This window comes from Ipomoea nil, unplaced genomic scaffold (genome assembly GCF_001879475.1).
Source record: "Ipomoea nil cultivar Tokyo-kokei standard unplaced genomic scaffold, Asagao_1.1 scaffold1043, whole genome shotgun sequence".
In the NCBI taxonomy this organism is placed as follows: domain Eukaryota; kingdom Viridiplantae; phylum Streptophyta; class Magnoliopsida; order Solanales; family Convolvulaceae; genus Ipomoea; species Ipomoea nil.
The window spans coordinates 956,949-984,837 of record NW_017617471.1 but is presented as its reverse complement, the minus strand read 5'-3'; the positions used below and the strand labels follow the sequence as shown (position 1 = coordinate 984,837).

The 27,889-nt window shown below is 34.9% G+C and overlaps 3 protein-coding genes across 4 annotated transcripts; all 3 read right to left on the bottom strand.

Moving 5' to 3' along the window:
* Positions 1–635: 635 nt before the first annotated feature.
* On the bottom strand, positions 636–2,138 carry LOC109180904 (protein LITTLE ZIPPER 3). Of its 2 annotated transcripts, none has more exons than XM_019330618.1 (2): positions 2,007–2,138; positions 636–1,201 (listed from the first exon to the last, which is right to left on the bottom strand). In XM_019330618.1, the coding sequence occupies exon 2, from the start codon at positions 1,194–1,196 to the stop codon at positions 966–968; it is 231 nt and encodes a 76-aa protein (XP_019186163.1). In that variant the 5' UTR covers positions 1,197–1,201; positions 2,007–2,138; the 3' UTR covers positions 636–965. The 2 variants fall into 2 exon arrangements, with proteins under 2 accessions (XP_019186163.1, XP_019186164.1); XM_019330619.1 differs by having other exon boundaries at positions 2,034–2,138.
* A 15,826-nt stretch (positions 2,139–17,964) lies between these two features.
* On the bottom strand, positions 17,965–20,336 carry LOC109181109 (probable purple acid phosphatase 20). The gene is made up of 4 exons (XM_019330862.1): positions 20,135–20,336; positions 19,751–20,042; positions 18,535–19,198; positions 17,965–18,133 (listed from the first exon to the last, which is right to left on the bottom strand). Exons 1-4 carry the CDS (start codon positions 20,300–20,302, stop codon positions 17,965–17,967), a joined length of 1,293 nt encoding a protein of 430 aa, XP_019186407.1. The 5' UTR covers positions 20,303–20,336.
* A 772-nt stretch (positions 20,337–21,108) lies between these two features.
* On the bottom strand, positions 21,109–25,588 carry LOC109180903 (probable purple acid phosphatase 20). The gene is made up of 4 exons (XM_019330617.1): positions 25,350–25,588; positions 22,992–23,292; positions 21,707–22,370; positions 21,109–21,389 (listed from the first exon to the last, which is right to left on the bottom strand). The coding sequence occupies exons 1-4, from the start codon at positions 25,506–25,508 to the stop codon at positions 21,218–21,220; spliced, it is 1,296 nt and encodes a 431-aa protein (XP_019186162.1). The 5' UTR covers positions 25,509–25,588; the 3' UTR covers positions 21,109–21,217.
* Positions 25,589–27,889: the final 2,301 nt, after the last annotated feature.

Below are 27,889 nucleotides of genomic sequence, written 5' to 3'. Positions count from 1 at the left end.
TAGTGTGATTGGAAAAATTGAATCACTCATTCAGAATCCTTAAAACTTTTACAATTGGAGTAGTGAATAACTAAGAAATTCGTATCCTCTAGTTTTTTCAGGTAACGAGAGACATCAGCAATCAATATTTGATGATGTATTTATATAAATTTCGTAATTATATAATACTCTCTATCTTACATACGACAGACTTAACCAAGAAAATGTTAGTCCATAACTTTAAATTTTACTATTTTAATCATGTCTATATCCAAATTCTTTTAATTGTCTCACTTTACAACTTTTTTTTTCTTAAATAAGAAATGCTTAGGGCCTATGGCCCTATACTATCCACAAAACCAACAATTTTAGGTTTAAATTATATGGGCCTGATTAAGACCACGGGCCTAAACACCCCCAAATCCCTATTGTTTTCTTCGATGACGCCTTGATGATTTCATCCACCCGTCACGGCCCCTCTGTTTCCGTTGACCGTAACGTTTCCTCGTACTCTGTTTTCTTGTCGGACAACGTTTTAGCGCAACGATACATAAAAACGGTTTTTGGGTTAGTGAAAACTCGCCGCCAATACTTGAGGTGTGAACCCATTTATGGATAATTCAAGAAAACTTAAAAGATTGTTCAATCTTGAGAGATGAAGGATAATATAGTACAGTGATATATATTTCTTTCTAGCTGAGAGATTGACAGAATTGAAGAGCATGAGACTCCAAAAACAGGGAACAAGAACAGAAGAACATCATAAACTACATATATATATATATTGTCCTAACATGGATCAAAAAACTGCCAGACCAATAATAATAATAACCATAAAAACTACCTTTTTGTTTTGGTTGGTTTGATTCCTTCCTATACCTCCTAAAGAACTTCCCCAGAAGATCAGAATCAGAAAATAAAAAGCCAATTGATGATGATCCTAAACAGCTAGTTGGTTTCTGGGGAAATTTGGTGTTTTTTCACTTTCACTTCTTGCTGGATTTGGACTTGGAAGAAGCTGCAGAATTACTGGAGTTTTTCCCTCTGGGATTGCTGCTGTTTCCACCTCCATTGTTGCCCTGTGAAAGCCTGTGCTTCAGCTCATTCAACAGTTCTTGATTTTCTTGGTTCAGAAGCTCAGCTTTCTTCCTCAGCCTCTCATTTTCTGCCATGATATAGCAGTTCTCCAGGTACAGCTTCGAGTTTAGCCTGTCCATTTTCCCTGCAAATGCAATGGCTCTGGTCATTCAAAATGAATTCTTGAAAATGGAAGAAGAAGAAGAAAAGAACTCTGCAATTATATTGAGATGGGGAAAGAAAGCAATTAGGGTTGCAAAAATATCCGTATAGACAGCTCAGTTGGTTCGTGATTTTTAAGTGGCAGATTGCGGACAACTCAGTTAGTTCGTGGTTTTTGAGTGGCAGATTGTGGGCCCAAATAGCTAGAATGCCCAGATCTGCAATCATTTAAAATTGGCTCTTTTTCCTTGTCCTTGACAGGAAGACAAGAATCAAGTGTATAGCAAGACAAACAGCTCATTAATATAAAAGACAATGAACAATCTAGGATTAAGATTTGTTGTTTGTGTTGCTGCTAAGAATGAGATCCATTATCCCAATATTCTTCAGTATGTTGTGGGAGGATCCCAAAAGTGAAAGACACACACTGAGTTACAAAGCCATGAAAAAAAGATAAAGTTCTCATCTTTATTGATTTTCAAGGAAAAAAAAAAACAAACAGAAAACAATGGTGCAGTGCAGAAGAAGGGAGAAGGGACAGAGAGACAGGAAGTGAAGTTTGGTATGGGCAACAAACAACAGGAATAACAGCAAGATGAACAAATGACTTTTTTTTTTTTTTTTATCTCTCAGGTTTACACAAAAACATATAGCCCATGAAGAAGTCCACTGTCTGGGCTTGTTGGTGAAGCAAAACAGAAAATTAAAAAAACCAGAAAAGACAGAAACAAAATAGGGTGGGGGTGGGGCCACTTGCTTCTCCCCTTTAGCTTTTCAAAAAAGATCACCTTTAGAAGAAGAAGGAGAATCTTCACCTTTGGAAGCTTTGGAATATGTAAGTATGGAAGGATTTCTTCTTCTTCTCCTTCTTTCTGCTTCTTCTTTTTCTGTTGACAGTAAAAAGGGAGAAGTTGGAGGGTTCAGAGGTGAAGTGAGGAAAATCAATGGGAAGGTCAATATATATATATAGCTGCAAAAGTAGGGGAGAGTGAATCTTTGGAAAGGTAGTATAGTAGTAGACAAATGGGTTGTTAATTGGGGTTTGGGGTGGGGGGGGGGGGGGGGGGGGGGGGGGGTAGGGGAGATGGAACAATGTAAAATGGGGTTCTCTTTCATTGTATTTCACTGCCACAACAATCATGCATGTGTAAGCATGGAAGGCGGCTCGTATAGGCAAGGATTTAATGTTCCATTCTATACACTTCCCCTTCTATACGTACCATCATGATTGTAAGGATAGGTGGCACAACAACTAGTTGGAAGTTGTGGCATAGATAAAGAGAGATTTAAATGTCAATTCAATCATGTCCCGGTGAATAAAATATTTAGAATACAGCGTGCGACAGATCATTCAGTCCTTGAAAGATTGTCATACGACATATGCAACTTATTTCGGGTATCAAGAGAAATCTGCCTCCACTACTGAAGGGCGTGAATTGCGTAAATCATGCTCTCATGTAATAACATGTAAACCACACAAGATAAGGTGAATTGAACTAAAGAAAATCATGTACAATGAATTTAACCAAGAAATTGTTTGCAATAAACAGCCCATCTTTATTCTAAAAGGGTTTATACCCGAACCTTGAGTCTTTACCTGCCCTTATTTCATACCATTGAAAGAGAATTGAAGTATCAATATGACAATTCTGTATTACTATATACAAAATTGATCTTTCATTAAACAAAAGAGGCTCACAAGGATGAGTTGGTCAGGAGAAAATGTGGTAAAAGTGAGACCTTAATTACTAAGTTTTAGGGTGGCAATGTGGCATGATGCATGTGAATGAGTATGATGGGGGTGAATGATGGTGGGGGGTGTGGGGGGTATGAGGGGCATTCTTGGGATTTCAAGTGAGGGGGATATGATGGCGGAGCTCGGCCGTCCGAAGATTCGCAATGATGGTTTGGATTGGTTCGAACCGACGGAGGCCATCATCACCACCACAGAGCGACGCCACCCCCACCATCGATTCTCTTTTGTTTGGTTTTGAGTTTACATCCAAAAAAAACAAAAATCTTTCCATTCCCACTCACTTCAATTTGGCTTTCTTCTATGCAATGCCATTTTTTTTTTTTTTCCCAATCTTGATTCAATCAGTCCAATCTTGTTTGATGCAAATTGTTTCGTACTTATGTACCCACTACTCTTGTGATGACTAAAAGGGCATAATTGGAATCCTAATACCTTGATTAAGGCGAACAGTTTCCTCACGCCAACAGTAAAACTTTCAATGTCGCCTACATTCATATAACACATAAAACATGACTTCAACTTATTGTAACTTAATTACAGAAAAAAATATAAAATAAATGTCAACTCGAGAATTGTTGTCGAGTATCTATTATTATCATGCATTTAGCATTACAAATGGAATCAAATAATGAGGGTTAGTACAAACCCATTATTTTTAACCTATAGTTATTATACAATCTATGATGGGCATTAGTTTTACCTTATATTAATAATATAAAAATAATCATAATTATTTTGCCTGGTATCATAAGATGAGCATTTATTTTTCTACCATATAAAATTTATGAAATAATGAGGCATAAGGTAAGGATGAGTTGGGGCAAGCGCATGGGATATGAGTACATTAACGTGAAACATATATGATTTCATAGCTTTTGCCAGATGCGTTTTTATGGGTAGAAACACAACCTATGCAAATTAAACATTAATCTTAACTAGGCCTAGGTTAATTAATTAAGCTACCCTCGTGTATTTCGTTCATGTACATACTACTCCATATCTCATTACTTATGACTTCATTTTCAGCTACCATAAATACCTTTGCAATCTATACAACTTCCAATATATATATTAAGTTCATGTACCCATTTTGCCTTGGTTCTCTCTGTCACCGATAAAAAATGATTTTGCGTTGATTTTTTATAAATGTCAAATTTTTAACTAATAGCTAATGACAATTACTACTGTTGCTAGTAGCACATCGTTGTAGAATTTCAACCAAGTTAGTCGAACAGTTAACTTGGTAACAACATGTTTCCGAAATTCCAAGAATACACTACAAGAAAAATGCACATAGACAACACTAGAAAGACAACAGTTTTTAAGAAAAGTGTTGTCTTTTGTATCAAAGACAACAGTTTGGTCCAAAACCGTTGTCTTTTATGCAACACTTTTGTCAAAGACAACAGTTTTTACTTAACCGTTGTTATAAGTGTGTAGTCTTTGTGCATTTTGTGATAAGACAACACCACAACGACAACGGTTTTTTAAAACCGTTGTCTATGTGCGTTTTTTTTTTTAAAAGACAACGGTTTTTTTAACCGTTGTCGTTGGTGTGTTGTCTTTAAGCGCACTAGAATACACAACACTAGAAAGACAACGGTTGTTTAAAACCGTTGTCTTTGTGCGCTCTTTTTTATAAAAAGACAACGGTTTTATTTAACCGTTGTCGTTGATGTGTTGTCTTTAAGCGCACTAGAATACACAACACTACAAAGACAACGGTTTTTTAAAACCGTTGTCTTTGTGCATTATTATTTTATAAAAGACAACGGTTTTATTTAACCGTTGTCATTTATGTGTTGTCTTTAATAGCACTTGAATACACAACACTACAACGACAACGGTTTTATATAACCGTTGTCATTGCGCGTTCTTTATTTGTTTAAGACAACGGTTTTATTTAACCGTTGTCTTTGGTATGTTGTCTTTAAGCGTATTTGAATACACAACACTACAAAGACAACGTTTTTTTAACAACCGTTGTCTTTGCGCATCATCATTATTCTATAAAAGACAACAGTTGTATAAAATATAAACAAGGATTTTAACAACAAGAATCAAACCTCTAACCTCAAATATAGCAATTAAGGTTTAACCAACTTAGCAACACAAACTTTTATGTATCAAAGTGCAACATCTTGTATATAACTGGGTTGTTTTTGTGTTGTCTGTGAAAACCAAAACAACGATTTTATAAAATAGGTTAAAAATGCCTGTAAGAAGAATAGAACTTAAGATTTCTAACATAATCTAACATCACAAACTAAGATAAACCCACCAAGCCACACCAACACTTATATACTTAAGCGCAACATCTAAGATATAACGAGTTTGGTTCTGTGTTGTCTATGAGAACCAAGACAATGATTGTATAAAATATAGGTTAAGGATAGAACCCATGACCTCTAACATAACAAATAAAGCTAAACCCACCAAGCCACACCAACTCTTGTTTACTAAAGTGTTACACCTTATCTTTTATCTATAATTTGGACCTTCATTGTTTTTGTTACGAGATGAAAATAGATGTTTAGAAGATCTAGAACAAAAAATAAAATGTAAATAATTTTTTTTGTCCAAATATAGTGCATAAAATTTTAACAAAGAAATAATACAATTCAAAAGTTAATTTAATAGTTCTATTTTCATTCATATTTAAATATAAAATTATTCACCAAAGATTTTATAAATCTATAGTATGGAATTTATGAATCTACAGTATAAAAATCTATGAATCTCGCATTTTGTACCTATATACCCAGTACTATTTTGGGTCTAGTGACCCGGGTAATAAAGCTAATATTTTCTTACCATGTTCTATATCTATATCGCCCGGTTTATGGTGGACCCGGTCCCTATAAAACCATGAATATACCCGGCCTACCGGCACACTAGTCTAGTGGTCTCTAGTCTCTACAGGCACCCTAGTCTAGTGGTTCGATTCCTATGTATTCACACATCACAGAACTATATGTTCATAATTTGATAACTATACAATTTAGAAATGATGAATCAACAATACAGAAATTATGAATCTACAGTTCATATATTATGAATCTGCATACGTGTAGAAATTATGAATCTACTGTATAGACACTATGAATTTAATGTATTTAAATTATGAATCTACAGTTTAGAAATTATGAATCTACAGTAAAAATTTTATGAATCTACAGTATAGAAATTATGAATCTATGCCTATATAAATTCAGAGTTTGTAGTATATAAATTATGAACTATTTTGGACCTAGCACCCCAGGTAATAAAGCTACTATTTTCTTACTTCCCGTTCTGTACCTATATACGCGGTACATCCCGAGCAATAAAACTACTATTTTTTTTACCTCGCGTTCTGTACCTATATACCCGGTACTATTTTGGGTCTAGCGTCCCTGATAATAACGTTAATATATTCTTACCCCGTTCTATACCTATATACTCGGTTTATGGTGGACCTGATCCCTATAAAATCATTGAATATATATAATATACTTATTTAATTTGAAAAAAATGAAAGCTTATTATAAATTAAAATAAAATTTCGTTATTTTTCTAATTATATTAATACATAGTATATAATATGCTATTTCCCTCTTTGCAAAATCAAAATAATTCCTTCAATTATATTATTTTCCTTTGCAAATTTTTAGGCGCGAAATTTCCCTCTTTGCTAAAGTTTCCCGTCAGAACACTTAGGTCTTCTTTGCAAATTTGCCCTCTAAACACCGCCATCTCCACATACATTGCTCGCCTCTAAACACCGCCATCTCCTCAGACATTGTTCGCCGCCAAGTGCTCTCCGCCGACCGTGCTCTCGCCGCCTCCAACCTCCGACGCCGTCGCCGCCTCCATCCTCTGCCGCCATCGCCGCCTCCCTCCTCTGCCGCCGTCGCTCTACTTGAAGATGAAGGGCGATTACCATCGCTATTTGGCTGAGTTTAAGATTGGCAATGAGCGCAAAGAGGCTGTCGAGGACACTATGCTAGCCTATAAAGCTACTCAGGTAAAAAAAACACAAAAACCATATTTATGTTTCTATGCATCTGGATTTAAATTCTCTATATTTTCACTACTTTTCTTGTGTTGTTGAGATCATTAAGATAACGAGAGCTTTGAACTGTAAATTTGCTTCCATCAGTAGTACAATTTTTGGATTAGAAGAAGACAAAGGTTAAGGTTTGAGACTTGGAGTCACTCAGCTCTTTGAAAGCTATTGATTTTCTTGGACTCGAAATTTTTTCCAAGTAAAGGTGAATTCCATATTAGGATGAGCTGGAATGGCCTTTTTGGTGACATTACTGGGGTTATTAAATATTATGTTTGCTTCTGTGTCATGACTCTTATATCCATGCCCTTGAATTGATGTTTTCTGGGATTAAAAGGCTGATAAGAAATACATTGGTATTCATTTACGCAAATCAAAATATATGCTTCTATAATGTATCGGTCACTTGGTATTTCTCATGAGTGCTCCATTTTCTCTCCACCAACAGCTATAAGAACAATTTTGAACATTTGGAACTCCTTAAGCTTTTGGCAGATTGTTTTACTTCTAGAAAAGCAGAAAAAATGTTCCCCCAAGTTAGGATCTATGGAGAATAATGAGTTAAAAGATTCATCATTCATGTCAAAGCATTTATTATTTGGCTAATCATCCTTTTTCTGCTTGTTAAAATTATTGGAAGGAATGGATTTCAAATTGTTCAATTATCAGTGGCTCCTTTCTGTCACTTTTTTCTTCTTTTTCTTGTTTTTTTTTTTTTTTTTTTTTTTGGCATTATCTCTGAAATGCTTCCATTTAGTATTTATGCTGCAGTCTTTATTAAAGTGAGGGTCACCTAATTTGTCATGGAAAAGTACTTTGTACGTTGTGTTTACTTTTGGTAACTTTTGTTTAGGGGATTTATAGAAAACAATTGCAGATTTGGTAGAGTGACAATTCTGAAAGCAGAGAAAGATGTTTCAAGCATCTTCACCATGAAAGGATAGAAATATTGAAGCATTTGTCTAACTTGCAGCAGGCAGGTTAACTAGAGAAATATTTTGATTTCCTTTTTTATGAGAGTTGATGTTCATCTCTGAGAGTGCCTTGTTACTTTGTTCAGTAATGGCTTTAATTGGATATTTGCTTTACAGAACCTAGGATGGTTTACCTCCTTGTAAACAAAATTCATATGTTTTGATTATATTATTATTTATTTTATGGATCTAGTAAAATGTCATTGTTTTCTGCACTATTAATATAACATGGTATCTGTTCTGTGCTTGGATGTAATTATTTAGCTATATGTGTTTATTGTGGAAAATGCTCATTATTTGTGCTCTGAATGTTTTATTAATATCCTCACTACACTTTTGGGCACTTGTAGTTTTGGGGATGCAGTTTGATATCATCTTGCTAGATGGCACTTAATCTATCTCAAGTTTTGATAAGATTTCTGATGTATTTTCTTGCTGATTAAAGTTTGTTGGGACAGAGGAGGCAGTACTTTTAGATTACTTGATTCATGAAATGCGGAAAGTTCTGTCTGCTGAATCACATTCTTTCCCCGTCTCCTTTATCTAATTTCTGATTTTCTATCAGGATTGATCCCTGCAGAGTCATCCCATGAATTGAAGATGGAAGTTAAAAACCTGAGGCACACTCTAAATGAACTCCATATGAAGCACATAACATTGACAGGTGAATTGCAGAGCCATAGAGATGCTGACGTGAAGAATAAGGCCAGAGAATTTCTTGCTGTCTAATAAAGCTGAAAATGCTGCCTTGAAGGCAACTGATTTTGGCCTCTCTGTGTTCATATTTTCTTTTCAATTTGTGACTGGTACTTCCATAGCTTATTTCAATCTCATCTTTTTTAGTTCTTGTCACACTTCTTCAGTTTACAACTGCTGGCCGCTGGATAATCAATCTGGTCACTCTGGGTTGGAAGCTGAAAAGGTACCGCATTTCTATCTTTGCTTTATTTTCATGTATATAAACTGTTTGATATATTGTGCCACTAGAGCAAAAAAAGAATATTTGGGTGATAATGTTCTGCAGTTTTCATAAGGTTGTACTGATTTTCCCTATTTAATTTTCCGCCTCTCCCTCTTTAATTTTCCCTTCATATGGACATTTAACCATTCAACTTGCGCATTTTAGAAACATGTCTTTGAAATTGAGAGAATTATCGGTGGTTGAAATCTTTTCAATTTTGAGCACACCTTACCAGATTCCCATTTCAATTTTGTCATATTCTGGATGGAATCTTCTGTCTTGTTTCTCTTCATCTTCCTTGTTCTTAAGTTTGTATAGTAATCATAATTAGGATGAATTATCTGTGGATTAATTATTTAATTAGGTGGCATTATCTTATCTCTAATACCACTGTCCTTGTCTTCAGTTCTAACTACTCTTCTTCTTCTTCATAGCCACAACTTTTAAAAGCTCACCAAAAAGGAAGGGGAAAAAAGACTGTACTGATACCTAGTTAAAGCTCAAACAGGTAATTTTCTCCTCTTTCCTCTTCCCCCTCCCATGGGATTTATGGGTATGTGAAAAATCTTCAGTTCTAAATCTCGATCATGAATACCAAGTCATTTTCATAAGGCTGTACTGATTTTATTTGTGGGCTCTTCATCATTAGCTTGCAAATGAGAGTTATCTGGATATAGAAAAGCTGCAAGTTGGGTGATAATGTTCTGCAGATAGCTTTTTAGATTCTTGTATTCTTGGTACTATCATACTTTCTTGTTGTTGGTTTTATTGTTGTTAGTTTTATGTGGTGATGGGTGGATTGATTTTTAATTCCTTAGGTACATAAAGGAACATCAAACCAGTTAATTAAATGCAAATTTTCATCAGAATATTCTTTTTTTTTTTTGGATATGAGGGAAACCTCACAACCCTTTTGGTTAAATATAGAATTCAAAAATGTAAGAAAAATTATAAGTTGGTATGAGTGGCATTTGGAATAAAAAAAAAAAAGTCCAGTATTATACATCCAAAAATCCAAAGCTACAGATTTTTTATTTGACAAATTTGGGTTTAAATTAATTAACTTTGTAATTTAATTGGATGATGGACTGACTTAATAAGAGTATAAAGAGTAAAAATGAATTTAGGTGGAAGTGTGAGGTGTTATTATATGTGAGTTAAGGGATTTTGGACAGAATGTAGTCAATATTTGAATGCTTCTTTGTTGCTTTTTTTGTTGCATAATCATTATTTTGAAAGTTATGATAATATATGTGAATATAAATATATTGGCATCGCGACCACCCGACAATAATTATTTCTTTAATTTAGTTTAGAACAGTTTCATATGGACACATATTACAGCTCTATACAGTGGTTAAATTTTGTCTCAACTCATAAGTATCTTAATTTGTAAGTTTAGTTTACCAGTTGCTTTGTCTTAATGAGTATTTGGTACAATGATAAGTTAATCCTATAATTGCAGTAGAAGGCTTATGCATTAACTTAAAACTATTTATTCTATTAGCTTCTTTTGAGTGCAGCAAATAGGTAGAGTTTCTCCTTGAAAACTATAAGTTGGATCACTGGATTGTTTTTATATTGTTTTATATGATACCCAACTATAACTCTACTTTTATGCTTTCTGAATTACTCCTAACTTATTTCGCATTTCATTGCAAATTTATTATATCTATACTAATTTATTTACTCACTTTTTACATGTAGTTCCAACAAGTTGATTATGATAAAGCGGTTATTGATCTGGTGCGTTCAGAATGAGCCGATATTCTATCAAGTTATATAGAGTAGGTATGATTTGACGTTGTAATCATTTAGACTTTGTTCGTAGAATTGTTTTTTGTAGTATTATGACTTGGATGATGATTCGATTAGAATTGGTAATGAAAGTATTTTGACTTGTTATTTTGAACCTTGCTTAGCTTCTTCAAAATTATGTAACTATACTTGGCCATGGTGAATGGATAAATTGATTTTTTTTATATGATTAAAATTTAAGCAGGTTAAAAATGGGTTGAGACAACGGTTAAAAACCGTTGTCTATTTTACAATAGACAACAGTTTGAAACTGTTGTCTTTTCTACAAAAGACAACAGTTTATGAGCGTGATTTTTAACAACAGCGATTTCAACAACACACAATAGACAACAGTTTATAACTGTTGTCTTTTAAAGAAAAGACAACAGTTAAAAATCGTTGTCTATGTGCATCACTTTTAACAACACCGGTTTCAACAACATTGAATAGACAACGGGTCAAAAACTGTTGTCTTTTCTAGAAAAGACAACGGTTAAAAACCGTTGTCTATGTTCGTGACTTTTAACAACACCGATTTCAACAACACTTAATAGACAACGGTTAAAACACCGTTGTCGTTTATAGAAAAGACAACGGTTAAAAACCGTTGTCTATGTGCGTGACTTTTAACAACACCGGTTTCAACAACACTTAATAGACAACGGTTAAAAAACCGTTGTCGTTTCTAGAAAAGACAACGGTTATTAACCGTTGTCTATGTGCGTGACTTTTAACAACACCGGTTTCAACAACACTTAATAGACAACGGTTAAAAAACCGTTGTCGTTTCTAGAAAAGACAACGGTTATTAACCGTTGTCTATGTGCGTGACTTACAACAACACCAGCTTCAACAACACTTAATAGACAACGGTTAAAAAACCGTTGTCGTTTCTAGAAAAGACAACGGTTATTAACCGTTGTCTATGTGCGTGACTTACAACAACATCGGCTTCAACAACACTTAATAGACAACAGTTAAAAAATCGTTGTTGTTTCTAGAAAAGACAACAGTTAAAAAACCGTTGTCTATGCGCGGGACTTACAACAACACCGGCTTCAACAACAGAAATTATACCCCTACGACAACGGTTATTAACCGTTGTCTATGTGCATTTTTCTTGTAGTGATAACTCAGTACAAAAGTTATTTATTGCCTTTTTTTCTGGTCAATATAGGTACAACTTTAATTTAATTTGTTTTTGAGATTGAAGAGTTGAGAATGGGAAGATGGGCAATAGAGTAATTACAAGAAGGGATGGGGGCTATAAATTGGTTCTGAAAATAACAATGATGGCAAAGCCAAACTAATAATGGTCTTTAGTAATGGTTTTTTCAATTCAACTCTGGCCTTAAATAAACCTGTGGTTTTTGCTGCAGCAAAATTAGTAGAAAGAGAGAAAGGGGGGTTTGGGTTTAGAGGTGTGATGATTGTATGGGGGAGGGGAAGTAGTTTTCATAAATGAAAGGAAAAAGAAGATGGATAGATAGATGGGTATGGAATGCAGCAGTGATCAAAAGATTTGCATGGCCATAGATATCCAGCATTCATTCCACCCCCATTGAGTGCCCATCATAACCTTCTACAATTGCCTATCAAATACCATTATTTACTTAGCCACCTAAATCTTTCTCTCTCTCTCTCATTTACCTCTCCATTTTTCTTTTACAAGGGTAGTACAAGCTAGCTTATGTATATAGCTAGGGACAACCTTTGGGTCTTAATTTTTTTTTTTTTTTTTTTTTTTTTTTTTTTTTTTTTTAATGATGTTATGACGTTTGGCTGGGAGGAGGAGAATATGAAAGAAATAAATTGTAATTCCGTGAGAAAAGAATAAAATGGAATTTAAATTACATTGTTTGGTGGAAATGAATAGAATAACTGAGCATTGAAAGGAAAGAATTGAATAAAGATTAAAATATTTCTATATAATATAATATTAATAATAATAATCATAAAAGGATAAAATAGTAATTTATCATGGAATTGCAATTTCTAAGGGGGCCCTAAGAATTGCAATTCCCTCCCATCATACTATAGAATTGCAATTTCATGAAATTTGGTAGAAATAAAATTACAATTCGGTCCTACCAAACACACCATTAGTGGTGGGACATCAAAAGAGTTGACTGCTAATCTGTATAGTATGAGCCATGAGGTAGGGAACTCTCAATTAAGGTTTTTCAATTCATTGTAATGTATTGAAAGGGACGCAATAGATTTTTTTATTTTTTTATTTTTTTTAAAGATGAAAACCTAAATTGATAAATGTTCGAAGACAACACATTACAAAGATGGGGTGGAGAGTTTGAAAATCACTCTAAACAATCAGACATTAAAACGGACTGCTTAGCTACCAAATGAGCTGTCCGATTCGCTGATGGTTTTGAATAAGTCACCCCAAATTGAAAATATTTTTTAAAAATAATTATTTAAAATTAAAATTAAAAAAAAAAAAAAAAAAAAAAAAAAAACCCGTCTCCGGCAATGGAGACTAAGATACCTTCTTTGTCTTTGGTCGAAGACAAAGAAGATTTCTTCATCTCCGGCCAAAGACGAAGAATGTTTTTGTTCGTCTCCATGACCAGAGACAGTCTATTTTTTTTTTAAATAATTATTTTAAAAAAATATTTTAAATTTAGGGTGACCTGTTTGAAACTTGAAAAACCTGTAAATTGGACTAATTACATGAAATTGATTAGTTTAGAGATTCAATTGTAATTTTTTTAAGTTCAGTGACCTAATTACATTATTGTGTGTAGTTTGATGACCTATTTGACCCTTATTCTTATAATATTTTATTGACACATTCAAAAAGAATATTTATTTAGTGTGCAGCAATTATCAGTTGTGGTTTGGGACCACGGACCACAAGTATCATTAAACTTGAGTTCACTAATTAATTAGCCCACACAATCAACTCACCAAATGTCAAAATCAAGTACTTAAGTTCAAAGTAATTCTTGCTAATCATCTCTTATTTTAATGACTAGTCTTTTTTATGCGCGATGCGCAAAAATATATGCCAATATTTATATTTTTTAAAAATAATTAACAAATTTTTACTAATTAAAATCTAAATGAAATAAAATTTATTTATTATATTAATTCAATATATAATGAATATATAATGTCTTACAAATATTGTTATCATTAAAGAATACAAAGAAAAGATATGGTGGATGTATGTGCATAGTACAAGTAATGGAAAAGATAACGGAAGTTATAACGGTAAGCGTATTTTTGTCCAAAAAATTGTATAGTACAACTCTAAAAGCACAATGTACAAAATGATAAGCATGAAAAACATGGACATAAATGAGGGATATAACTTTGATTGAGACTTATTATGTTTTTAGATAAAAGAGATTAGTATCAATTCAATTCAACCCGATTCGCAATGTATGATAAACACATTTACAAAGAAGTTAACATTGCTGCTAATTAGATAGTGAATTGTTATAATATATTATACATGTTGTGGTCTCTATATATTTAAAATTCTTCCCGATGAAATTTGACTTTTACTCTTTTGTTCGTCTTATAAAGTGATTTAATCCCTTTTTTAATTTTTTTTTAAGGCTTTCTTTAGTTTTTTTCCATCTATTATATCAAAAAAAAAATATTATTTAATATAATTGATGAATTAAAATTACACTTTTTAAGTACCGGGAGAAATTCCTAACTACAATCCAAAAATTGTACATTGGGATCGGATTTGGGTCGGGTAAGTTTGGGCATAATGGGAAGAGTCCTCTCAATCTCTCATATTGCAATTTTCAAAGTGGACATTTATAGCCTCATGCATGACATCATCAACAATTGCAGCCATTTAAGTCTCTCTCCTTTTTCTGAGGTAAATTTTAATCATTTCGCATAATTCCAATCCCTGCAGGGCTAATGATGGAATTTGCATTATTCATAGCCGTGTGCATTGAACCCTACACGTGAGTCTAAATTTTGTGATTTTTTCCAAATAAAAAAAAAAACATTATTTTATAGGGTCAATGTTGTAAATTCTTCTATTTAAAACGTTTATTCAATTAAAAATTATTGAATTAATTAATCATAAGATCGAAAATTCAAGTGACAGATTAGTTTTATCACTATCGATAAGTAAAATATATCAAAAAATTGATGTAGAGATTTCCACATTTCTCCCGTTATTTTGTCGATTCGGATCCACCTTATAAGGTGGTAATTGGTAAAGTAGACCCGAGTCAAAAAATATACAATTTATATATTATAAATATTTAATATGCAAATTGTGTATTTTAAATCCGAGTCAATTTTGCTAGGTGGACCTGGGTCCAAAGTATAACTGCTGGTGCTGGTCATCCATAGGCTCATAGTGGATGATGAAGTTAATTATCCTTTTTTTAATTTTATTTTAATTTTTGTTTTTATTTGAGAAAAAGGATAATTTAGGGGTCATAATGAGAGAAGAATCTCGAAGACAACAAAAGTTACCAAAGCAATGGAAGACAGAAGAAAATGTTTGTAATTATGTGAGTACTTGATTTGAGACCATTTGCACAGGATTAACCTTCTTTGTTGGCATGAACAGTTTCTTATCATGAGAGTTTTTGTTTTGTTTTGTTTTGTTTTTTTAATTAAAAATAAAATGATTTTCTCATAGTAATAACGATTTCTTACTCTCGATAGAGACTTCTCAATATCTAATAATTATTGTAATTTTATATATACACAAAACAAATAATTAGGTATATGCTCTTATTAATTTTATAATTTTCTCATAGTAATTAATGTAATATTTCATAGTTATTATCATAGTAATAAAGTTAAAATTATGGGAAAAGCATATAAGCATAGGTTGTCATTTATTATCACTGTAATAATTTTTATTTTTATTTTTTAAATAAGAGAACCCCATAATCGCTATTTGAAAATGTAAATTAGGTAAGCATCGTTCTTATGTAATAACTCGTAAATTATATTAGAAAGTTCTTGTGCGACAAATTTGATTGAGAGACTGTTAGTAATAGTTAAAATTCATAGTCGCTACTCGATGTGGTTGGTAGTTGGAATAACTTGGGTAATTATTAGCCATGTTATTTTGTTGATAGATGATGGTGATTAGAGCACGAAATAGAATCAGATAATTACACCACTATGAATGCTTGTTTAAGTGGATTACAACTTTACTAATCGAAACTATAAATTCCCATATTACACCACATTATTGAAAAGATAAATTTTGTAATTTTTTTTAGTGTAATTGTATGATTTAAAGAAATTATTTATTCCACAAATGTCTTTGTGATTGAGTGGCATGACTGTGGCTAAAAAAAAAGGTTATTTATTTATTATTAGTTTTTTTGGTTCATAATTAATTTGTTAAGTTTATCATTAATACTAAGGTTTACTTTTCTCCCAGTACTAAGGTTCACTTGATTACAAGAATGTTTGTCAATATATATCCAATTTAATAATTGGGACATATTTTTTCTTTTTCACTTAAAGAGAGGGAATAACTTTTTTACTTGATCCTGTTCCTAAAATCGTGTAATTAGTCCAGCGATCAGATTTTAGTCTTTATATGCGTGTAAGGGATCCAATCTAGACCTTGTCTCCAGTCATGGCCTTTTAAGTCAAATGACCAACCAACTACGTTAAGTCTCGGGAAAACTTTTTTACTTTTATTAGGAATATATGGTATAAACACTAGAATTATTTCTAATATTTATTTTAAGTAGATATATAAAATTAAAAGGTGAAGAGCTTTTACAACACAATGGGAGCATTTGTACATATATACATATGTATGTATGTATGAATATATGTAATACATAGTATATGTCGCACTAATGATCTATGTCATTGAGTTTGAAAGTGTAGGTTGCATATTTATTGAATAAAGTTTCGACTATGAATGTGTATGGAGTAAATTCTGTTATTATGTAACAATAATCTGCAAATCACACTAGATTAAAGATTCGATCCGTCACACATTTTACGGATTGAGACCGGTTAGACTATTTAATACAAGTTTTTGTCAAACTTAACATGTTAGATAATATTGCCCATTGGTGTATAAGCCTGATTTTATTCGACAGTGATGAACTTTTTGTCTGTGGTATGTCTTCCTTTTCTATGGCACTTTTATTATCTTTAATTATTGTTATGATTATTATTATTTTCACAACGTCGACACGTCGTCGTTGGATAATTCTACAGGACACACAGCCATGTCTAATATGAATCAATTAAAGCAAAATATATACAATATTGGACTTCAACTTTAGTTTCTGTTGCAGAAGTGACATGTCCAAGAAGTCATGAGTTGACACATTATATTTCTATGGCTCATGCATATATGTTTTCTTTTCAAGTTAAAATTGAGTTTATCTCCTTATAAAGCTATTCGGGTCTTATTCGTCATGATTAATTGATACTATATATATATATTTAGACATTTCACATACAAATTAATTAATGAAAAGTACTATTTGTACTCTCAACTTTTACTCTCTCTCACAAATCTTAAGTGTATATAACTACTTTTTCTAGACCCACAAGAAGAATTTTGGAGTCTCGTCCACACGAGCTTATTTATTCAATTGTTCAGTATGCAGTATTTAGCAGATGAGATCGTGGTTCAAACTTAGGACGACAGTGTGAGGATTATGCCCAAAGTGAACAAGCTCAACGTTGTTTTTTTCTTTCGATTTGATACTTTCAAATAATTACATTTTTGCTCCAAAAGATGACAGAGCGGATGAAATGTGATTCTTTAATTATCAGAAGTTTACAAATTAACTCCTGTCAACATGCACCCTCTAAATCAAATCAGTGACACATAATCTTCCTAATACAATTAACCTCTTTAGTGTGATTTACATACTATTACAAACATCAAAATTTACTTACTAATGCACACCCTAGACATATTTCTCTTTTCACCCAAAATAATTACATTTTTTAACTTTTAGTCATCAATTTTCAACTTTGAAATATCTTAACTTGATCCTTACCGGGCCATCAAACTAGAGTGGGTCAATCCACTAAACCCAAATTTACAGTATGGGCTCCCTAAAAGGCTGGCATGCACAGACAATCAGACATCATTTTCACGTTGATAAAATTAAAACAACTGTCTATAAACATGGAAGTAATACTAGGATGAAAAAAATGCAGTACTTTTACTAAGTGAAATCTATTAATGCACACAATTATATTAAGATTAATGTTATTGAGAAGACAAGCTCCTTATCCATACACTATCAGCTACAACTCCTTCATCATCATCATTTCTGTGCCATGTCCACCTTGCATGGCTTCCATTTACCACCTCTAGCTCTCCATGCCCAAAACTTGCTTCCCTAAACAATGATATCTTTGGTTGTGGATCTATATACCTGCAACAATATCATCCAAATATAACTTACCCTAATGATGTTACCTAATGAACCAGCTTTGATTGATGTGAGTGGCCGTGCACTCTTGTCCATTAAGAGAGGTCGAGAGTTCGAACCATCTCATATGGAAAAATCAATCTGTCAGCACTTTGCCCTTTAATTGGATCAGCCTGGTGCAAACGGGAATTAGTTCGTGCCCCTTAATTGGGTCAGCCCCTTAATTGGATCAGCCTGGTGCAAACGGGAATTAGTCTGTGCCCCTTAATTGGGTTAGCTTGGTGCAAACGGAAATTAGTAGGTACAGGCTTAAAGGTGTTAGATCTACTCAGAACACCTCGTGGTCGGAAACAAAAAATTGATGTTACCTAATGTAATTGAAAATTATTATAAACAAAACTTACTTGGTGGCAAGGCCTTCAAGATTACCCCCATCCCCAATTGTGATATACAATGGGCCACTATCGTTAGCTTCTTCTTTGTAAACTCGAGTGAAGCGCTCGTATGCATGAACATGGCCGGCGAACACGATATCCGTTTTAGCTTTAAAGATCCAATCTTCCATGACCGCCTTCATGTGGTCGGCATGGTACTCTCCTTGATGAGCAGTATTGGAGTTGTACCAAGGCGCATGCACAACCACAATCACCCATGGAGTCTTCGTTCTGTCAACTTTCCCCAGGTCCGATCGGAGCCACCTGTGCTGCGCCGTTCCGGGCCAGAAATCGGCGTAGGTTCCCAGCATCACGACATGAACGCCGGCGACGTCGAAGGAGTAGAACAGGTTGGAGCCGGAGCTGCTTTCCTCGTACGGCATGTGCCATCTTGCGTTGTAGGCGGTGAATGGGGTTGTGTGGACGTCTGGGACGATTTCGTACTCGTGGTTGCCCTCCGTCACCATCCACGGCCGCCGGCTCGCTTGCGCCTCCACCAGCCGCCCGTACGAGTCCCACAGTGATTGGTTCGTCTCGGCGTAGGACAGGTCCCCCGGCAGCAGCAACATATCGTAGTTCGACTTTCCGATGCGTTCTAGGGTTGTTTTGGTCCACTCCGTTTGTCCTAGGTCACCTATTCACCAACAAAACAACCTCAAAATAAAGCTCCATGTAACACGTGAAAGAGTGTTGGCAAAAATAAAGCTCATCACTTTTAGGTACAACAGTTATACTTTATTTACTTGATCACTCGTTTCAAATATTTCAATGGTTTGAAGAGTAATAATCATGGTCTATTTGAAGTCCGTCTTGTGACAAAATTAAACAAAATATCACAAGAAAGTGAATCAACCAATCTAGATTTAATTGTGCATAATTGATAAGTTTAAATTGAGAATAACAATAGTCACACTTAGAATTTTGTGGAGCCAACTGTAGTTCAATCAATTTGACTGATATTACTCCAACCTGGTCCATTTGCTAACATATAGAAGTCACGTGTTTGGAACTAGGGTTTATAAGCCAAGTTTCAAACATTTTCTATCAATCTCGTTATTAGAGATACTAAATTTACAGGTTTTTTTAATTTTTTTTTTTTAACAATAATTAGAAATTATATCCTATAATAGATAAAATTGAGGTACTAAAAGTTGAAATTTTCTTATATAAAAATAGATTTATGTACCTATGACGGCGAATTTGATAGGGAACCAAGGTGGTGGAGTTTTGAAGCTATACTCGGTGGCTCCGCCGCCGCAACGGTAGTAGTAGACGGTGCTTGGATTCAGCGGGCCGACAACGACCTCGTGGATTTCGCCGGACTTGTATTGCACGTAGGTATAGTTTGTAGTACCGCCGTTCACAGAAAACCGGTAATTTCCCGGAGACGTGCCGTATTCTACTGTTGCCGGCGTGCCTGAGTCTTCCGTAATCCATGAAATCCTCATTCTATCCTTGCCGACCACCGATATGTGCACCTGTAAGAACACAACTCATTTCAACATCGTTTTGTTTTACGAGGTCGCTTTATCCCATGTTTCAGAGATGATCTTGTCCGACCAATAGTTACCTGTTGTGGAGATGAAGAGGAGTCGCGATCTTCAGACAGCGATACGAAAACGGTCTCCTTTGCCGGCCGGCGTTGGCAACAGAACACGAAATGGAAGACGGCGATGACGACGGCGTTGGCTAAGACAATAAACACTGCCCGGCGGTACAAACCCGCCGCCGCCGCCATTGAGAATCGCAGAGAGCTAGATTCGCGTGCCTTGTCGGGATCGATCCGAGGTTAAGCTTGCGGAATAATTTTAATTTATGGAAAAAACTTGAAACCACTACTCTGGAATTGAAAAAAGTTTTTAGATTTAAGATTATAGATTATTGATTTGATATTAGAATAAAATTATATATATAGTAAAGTTGTTAGTTATTGATTCGTTGACAATTTGAAATTATATTGTTATTATAATAAAAAAATATATTTATATTTATTTACGAAATACATTAGAAACATTTATTTTAAATTGATAAAATCTAAAGGACGTTATTAGGTCTAACCCTTCAATTAAAGAAAGAAAGGAGCGGTCAAGTCCTTAGTCCATACCCAAGTTGGTTAATAGAAAGACATTTAAGGCTCTAATCATATACAATTATTTACCGGTATGGGTATGAGAGATTTGGTATAAAAAGATCTAGATACCTATAAATCTTACTCTTTTATAACTAGTGATAAAATCCACTCTACTAATATTCAGGTAGAGTGAACGATAGACCCCTTGATTGAATACATATAATATTTCGTGTTCAGTTGAGTTACCATGACGGCTCTATTGGGTCGGGGTGACCGGCTCGAACTCACAACCTTCCAAATGAAAGTTCAACCCGAGTACCATTAGACCACATAGTCTTGGTACAAAATCTTCTTAATATGATTTGTCTCTCTTATATAATTATTATTATTATTATTAGTGCTGCTGCTGCTTTACAATTGTTATTAGTTATTAGTTAATTGTACTAGCTACTACTACTTTACAATTGTTATTAGTTAATTGTATTATCCCACCCAAAAGCATTGTCTATAAAGGTATATATATGGAAAGAAAAGTAGGATTAGTAATGCAGAACAATTACTAAGTAAAATCTGTATACAAGATTAATGTTGAGAGGAGAAGCTCCTTATCCATATACTATCAGCTACAACTCCTACATCATCCTCATTTCTGTTCCATGTCCACCTTGCATGGCTTCCATTCACCACCTCTAGCTCTCCATGCCCAAAACTTGCTTCCCTAAACAATGATATCTTTGGCTGTGGATCTATATACCTGCAACAATAATACCATCCAAATATCAATAATCAATTTACCTCCTCCATCTTGTTGTGGTCGAAATTTTCTGTCTCCCTTCTTCAAAGAATTGCATCTCAACTCCGAGAATCCTATCCTAAAGTAAATGATAACAGATATACCTGGATAGATATTTTTAGTGGCACCAAGTGACTTTATCAAGTGGGAGGTCATGGATTCGAGCCCTAATATGGGCGATATTGACATTTTGTGCTTAAGACAGAGTTTTACCGATCAGTTATTAGTAACTTAGGCTGGACTTTCCTCTGAATCTAAAAAAAATGAAAGAAACTTACTTGGTGGCAAGGCCTTCACGATTGCCGCCATCCCCAATTGTGATATACAATGGGCCACTATCGTTAGCTTCTTCTTTGTAAACTCGAGTGAATCGCTCGTAGGCATGAACATGGCCGGCGAAGACGATATCGGTTTTAGCTCGAAAGAGCAACTCTTCCATGGCGGCCTTCATGCCGTCGGCTTCGTACTCTCCTTGATGAGCGGTGTTGGAGTTGTACCAAGGCGCATGCACAAGCACAATCAGCCATGGAGTCTTCGCTCTGTCAACTTTCCCCAGGTCCGCCTGGAGCCACCGGAACTGCGCCGTTCCGGCCTCGAAATCGGTGTAGGATCCCAACATCACGACATGAACTCCGGCGACATCGAAGGAGTAGAAGAGGTTGGAGTCCGATCCGCTCTCCTCGTACGGCATGCGCCATCTTGCGTTGTAGGCTGTGAAGCGCTTAGGGTGGAGCACCGGGATAGATTCGGTCTCGTGGTTGCCCTGCGTCACCATCCACGGCCGCCGCCGCGCTTCCCCCTCCACTAGCCGGCCGTACGAGTCCCACAGTGGCTGGTAAGTGTCGGCGTACGACAAGTCCCCCGGGAGCAGCAACATATCGTAGTTCGATTTTCCGATGTGCTCCAGGGTTGTTTTGGTCCAGTCCGTCTGTCCTAGATCACCTTTTCACCAACCAACACAACCTTTAAAATTCTCTCATTATTGCTAGGATTGAAATCAAATGAGAACAATTGTTTATTTACCCCTTACATGCGGAAATATGTAATTATTAAGGGTATTTTCGTCATTTTCAAATTATGACCCAAATTTAAATATGGGATTCAAACCCTAAGATTGATCCGAATCAGCAGTTTTCTTCTTCAATTTAAGGTAGGGTGAGGAGGAGAACTGTGAATTGCAATAGATTTTAGGATTTAAATCCTTTTATTCATGCTAAAATTAGGATCTTAAGTTGAAAATGACGAAAATACCTTTCAAATTTTAGAGTTAAGCATGTTTTAAACGAAGAGATGACCAACTTAATGAATTTTGGTAACTAAACAATAGTTGAGCATGAAAATTGATACTAAAATAATAGTTATGGATGAAAATTAGTATAAATTAAACATGTGAACCAAAACTGTTATTTTGTTAATACTCGTAGAACCAAAACTGGTATTTACTTTATTTTTGTAATTGCAATCAGATATTAGTATTTTTGTAATTGACAATTTCACTATATATATATAAGTGGTTCTCATGTGATCATACCCAGGATAATATATATAAATATTGTTGTGTACCTACGATGGCGAATTTGATAGGGAACCCAGGTGGAGGTGTTTTGAAGCTATATTCGGGGGCTGAACCACCGGAGCCGCCGCAACGGTAGTAGTAGACGGTGTTTGAATTCAGCGGGCCGATGACGACGTCGTGAATTTCGCCGGACTTGTATAGCAAGTAGGTATAGCTTGTGGTTTCCCCATCTGCTGAAAACTGGTAGTTTCCCGGAGATGTGCCGTATTCTACCGTTGCCGGCGTGCCTGAATCTTCCGTAATCCACGATATCCTCATTTTGTCATTGCCCACCATTGATATATGCACCTGTAAGTGCACAACACATTTCATCATTTTTTCCTTAAGTATGGATAACAATTGTAATTCGAATCCTACCAGTAAAAGATCGCAACGAGATTGATGGATTTAATTAACCCGGGGTGGACCCGAATCAATAAACCCGGATAAAAATATATAATAAGAATAATAAACGAATAATATAGAACGATGTCGTAAAGGTCGCGGTGGACCGTATATTATATTAATTGCCATAGTATTTGGCTATTACAAAGATTCGGTAGGACAAAAGTGTGTAATAATCGTATAATGTGGAATGAATTGCCCTTTGTTAGGACAAGGAGGAGGATTTTTATACAGGCAAACCCCTCCAACTGCCTCCCCCTAAATCGGGGGTGGTTAGATCTCAGCTTTGACCGGGCCCGAGTGGACCGGGTCGGGTCGGGTCCCGAGCCCGGGTGGTGCCGAGCTCGGGTAGGACCGAGCTCCCTGACCCGAGCTCCCCGTAGGTCGGCTCGGGTCGGGGCACCTCCATAGTGCTCCGGGTCCGCGTTGCGCTTGGGCACCTCCGTAGTCCCCGGGTCCGTGTTGCTCCTGGGCACCTCCGTGGTCCTCCGGGTCCGTGTTATTCTTGGGGACCTCCGTGGTCCCCCGGGTCCATGTTGCTACCCCGGGTCGGGTCGGCAAATTATGCTATGCGCACGTGCGCACCTTGCAAGGTGCGCACAACGCTAAAACGGCGTCGTTTTCCGTGAAAACGACGCTATTTTAACTAAAAAAAAAAATTTGTTCGAAACGCCGTTAACGGCATATTCGTTATGAAATTATGAATATACAGTTATGACATTATGAATGTACAGTTATAGAATTATGAATGTATAGTTATGGAATTATGAACTTACAATTATGAACATAGAGCTTCGAAAATTATGAATGTTCGGTATGGAATTATGAATATACAGTATGGAATTATGAATGTACAGTTATGGAATTATGAATGTACAGTTATGGAATTATGAACATAAAACTCTGACATAATGAACTTACAATTATGAACATAGAGCTTCGAAAATTATGAATTTACAGTTATTGAATTATGAATGTACAGTTATGAAATTATGAACACAAAGCTGTGAATATATGCTCCTATAACGAAGCGGTATGAAATTAAATTTTTTTTTTAAAAAAAAAAAAAAAAGAGGGAAGATAACGGTGCTGACGGCACCGTTATCCGTGCCCATGAAGCACGCTGGGCACGAGCCCACAGCATAACTATCCGGTCGGGTCGTGGGTATAATATATCCATCAGAGATAAAAACAGTCTTCAAATAAAAAAGAGTAATAAATTATTTCTTGTTAGGATCAAACGTTACCACTACACCAACAACTATAACTAATAGAGAAAATATAATTTTATTTCCTTATATTACCACACATTTTTGAGATTGGTTTTCAATTCATAAATCATACTCATCTTAAAGTACTATTGTCAATACTAGAAATTAGATTAATTATCAAACACTTTGTGTTCAGATGGCATGTAGTGACTCTTCTATATGGGAAGTGATGAAATCGAGTCTCAGTGAAGATAATATTGACTTTTTATACTACAACAGATTAAAATAGTATATGAACTGATACTACAATGTAATAGAGTTTTAAAAAAAATTAGATTAATTATAAAAATATTAGACTAGAACACAATCTTCTAGGTCAACGTCAGTAGGTGTTCAGGCATGGACTATAAATGCATATATACGTGTGAATACACGGCAAAACATTGCATGTGGATGCCAACTCGCCTACCGTCTAACAAAGTTACGTTACAAGAAATTTGTCGATGAAATCAATGTAGTTTTAACACTTTGTAATAATTATATATATTTGCCAACTAACAGTGTTACGACGTCGGTTTATCCGACAAAGAAATTAACGTAAGCTCGCTTTTACATTAAACGACGCCGATAAACTGCAACCCGTGATTGATTGGAAATAATCATTAATTACCATAATTAACGTTAATAATCATATTACCATATTACAGATTACGGGTCTGCACTCTGAACTCTCAAGTATGAAACACTTACCTGTTGTGGAGACGAAGAGTCTTGATCTTCCGACGGCGGTACGAAAATGGACGCCTTCGCCGGCGGCCGCTGGTAAGCAACCGCGAAATGGAAGCCGCCGAGGATGACGGCGGTGGCTAAGGCAAGCACCGACCGCCGGTCGTTCAAACCTGCGGCCATGGAGACGGGTCTGAGAGAGCGAGATTCGCGTGCCTTGTCGGGATCGATCTGAGGTTTTAGCTTGAAATGCGGAAGGATTGTGTTCGCCAGTGTATTTATAAGAGCAAGGATGGAGTATAGTACAACTTGAAGGGAATATTCTTGTAAAAAAAAATTAAAAAAATACAGTGTACAAAACGGAATATACTTTGTTAATTAGTATCGTTTAATTAATTGGGGAATTATTATACGAGAGATAAAAACTTGTGTGTGAACGTATTAAGAATTTTGGTTTTTGAAACTGGTCTGAGTCTAGAAAAATGGGTGTGTAAAGGTTACAATTTCATATATAAGTATTACAATATTCGGAGTATATCATTAGTAACAATCGTTTTGTCATAAATAATATCATAAAATACTTGGTGTACTTCTATTTTATACTCCTTACTTTTACTCCCTCTCACATATTTTTGATGTAGATATTTTTCTGTGGACCCATATGATGAAAATGACCAATCATAGTTTGCCACCTTAGGGAGTAGAATTTGGGAGAACGCATAGTAGAACTCAGTAATATCACAATCTCACAAATAAATATTACAATATTTATTATAAGCAACAATTTATTTATTTCAACCTGGGGGTGTGGTTGAGTGAAAGCGATTCATCCATCATTAACTAAACGTTAAGGGTTTGATAATTGACTTTATGTATGTAACATTTTTAAATCTTCAGGCCAGTTGTCATACCCAATAGAAGTGCCTACAATTCAGCGATAGAATTAGTCAATGTGTCCGACAGTAGAAATTATGTGCCACACTAAAAAACAATTTATTTATTTCAAATTAGTACGGAGTATTAAATTTTCTATAATAAGGATTATAATTTCTATATATTATCAGTAACAAACAATTATTTCTTATTCAACTTATATCTCGTAAATTAAGATCTGTGAGACAATCTTATAAAAGTGTGAGACTGTGAGTAATACGAAAATATATTTTTATCTAACGTATATTACCTATAATGACTTGCAATTTCCTTATCAGCCAAAAGTGTAATATATTGCAGGTGTTAATAATTGTTCTTTAATCTTTATCGGCAAATTATGCCTACGGATGCAAAAACGACGTAGTTTTGCATCAAAATGTCCTGTCTCACTTTTTAAAAAATCAATTTCGATTCTCAGTAACAACATTATGTTATTCATTTTTTAGTTCATTCATTCTGAATTTTTAGTTATGAAATTCTGGATGCGTAGTTATGAAGTTATGGATGTGTAGTTATGTAATTCTGGATTTATAGTTATGAAGTTATGGATGTGTAGTTATGCAATTCTGGATGTATAGTTATGAAGTTATGGATGTGTAGTTATGCAATTTTGGATTTATAGTTATGAAATTATGGATGTATAGTTATGTAATTCTGGATGTATAGTTATGAAATTATAGATGTGATGAAATTATGGATGTGTAGTTATACAATTCTGATTTTTTTTTTTTTAAGTTAGACGTCAAAACGACGTCGTTTTTGCATCCGGATACATCATGCATGGTGCATACGGATGCACAGCATAACGCTCCATCTTTATCCATATAAGCTAATAAGCTAATTATTTTATTACTTGCAATTTCCTTATCAGGCCAAAAGTGTAATATATTGCAGGTGTTAATAATTGTTCTTTAATCTTTATCCATATAAGCTAATTATTTTACCCAAAAATGTAATATATTGCAGGTGTTAATAATTGTTCTTTAATCTTTATCTATATCTGCTAATTTTAAAGATTTACCTAGTTTAATTTCTATATTTAAAATTCTTCATTATAAACTTAAACTTTAGTTATATCTTATATATTTTTATGAAAGCTACTGACTAGAACAAATAGTCAATACTACCTCCAATGAGGCTTGACTTCATGACCTCTCATATGAGAGAGTCACTATATGACATCTAAGCACAAGGTGCTTGATAAATTTTAGTTATATTATATAGTAAATCTCATTCTTAGTAATGGTTTTATTGTGATGGGGTCCACCATAAACCGGTTATAGAGGTACAGAATGAGAGTAGGAAAATAGTAGCTTTATTACCCAAGGCGTTAGACCTAAAATAGTACATACAAAGCCCAAGGTACCCAAAAGGATGTGCTATAGCTAACTATGCCACTGATAAGTGAAAAGAATAAAACTCAGGCGACTAGACTAAGAATACAAGACTTAGACCGCTAGACTATAATGTTTGTCGTGTTCATACCTCCCCTGATTAGGAAACCAAGTCGTCTATTTATAGTGAAACCACCCCTATCTTGCACCCTCCACGTGAACGTCCCCTTATCAACTCTATGCACATCTTCCACGTGTCCCACGTCTCAAACCCCACACCACCACTACACACGCATT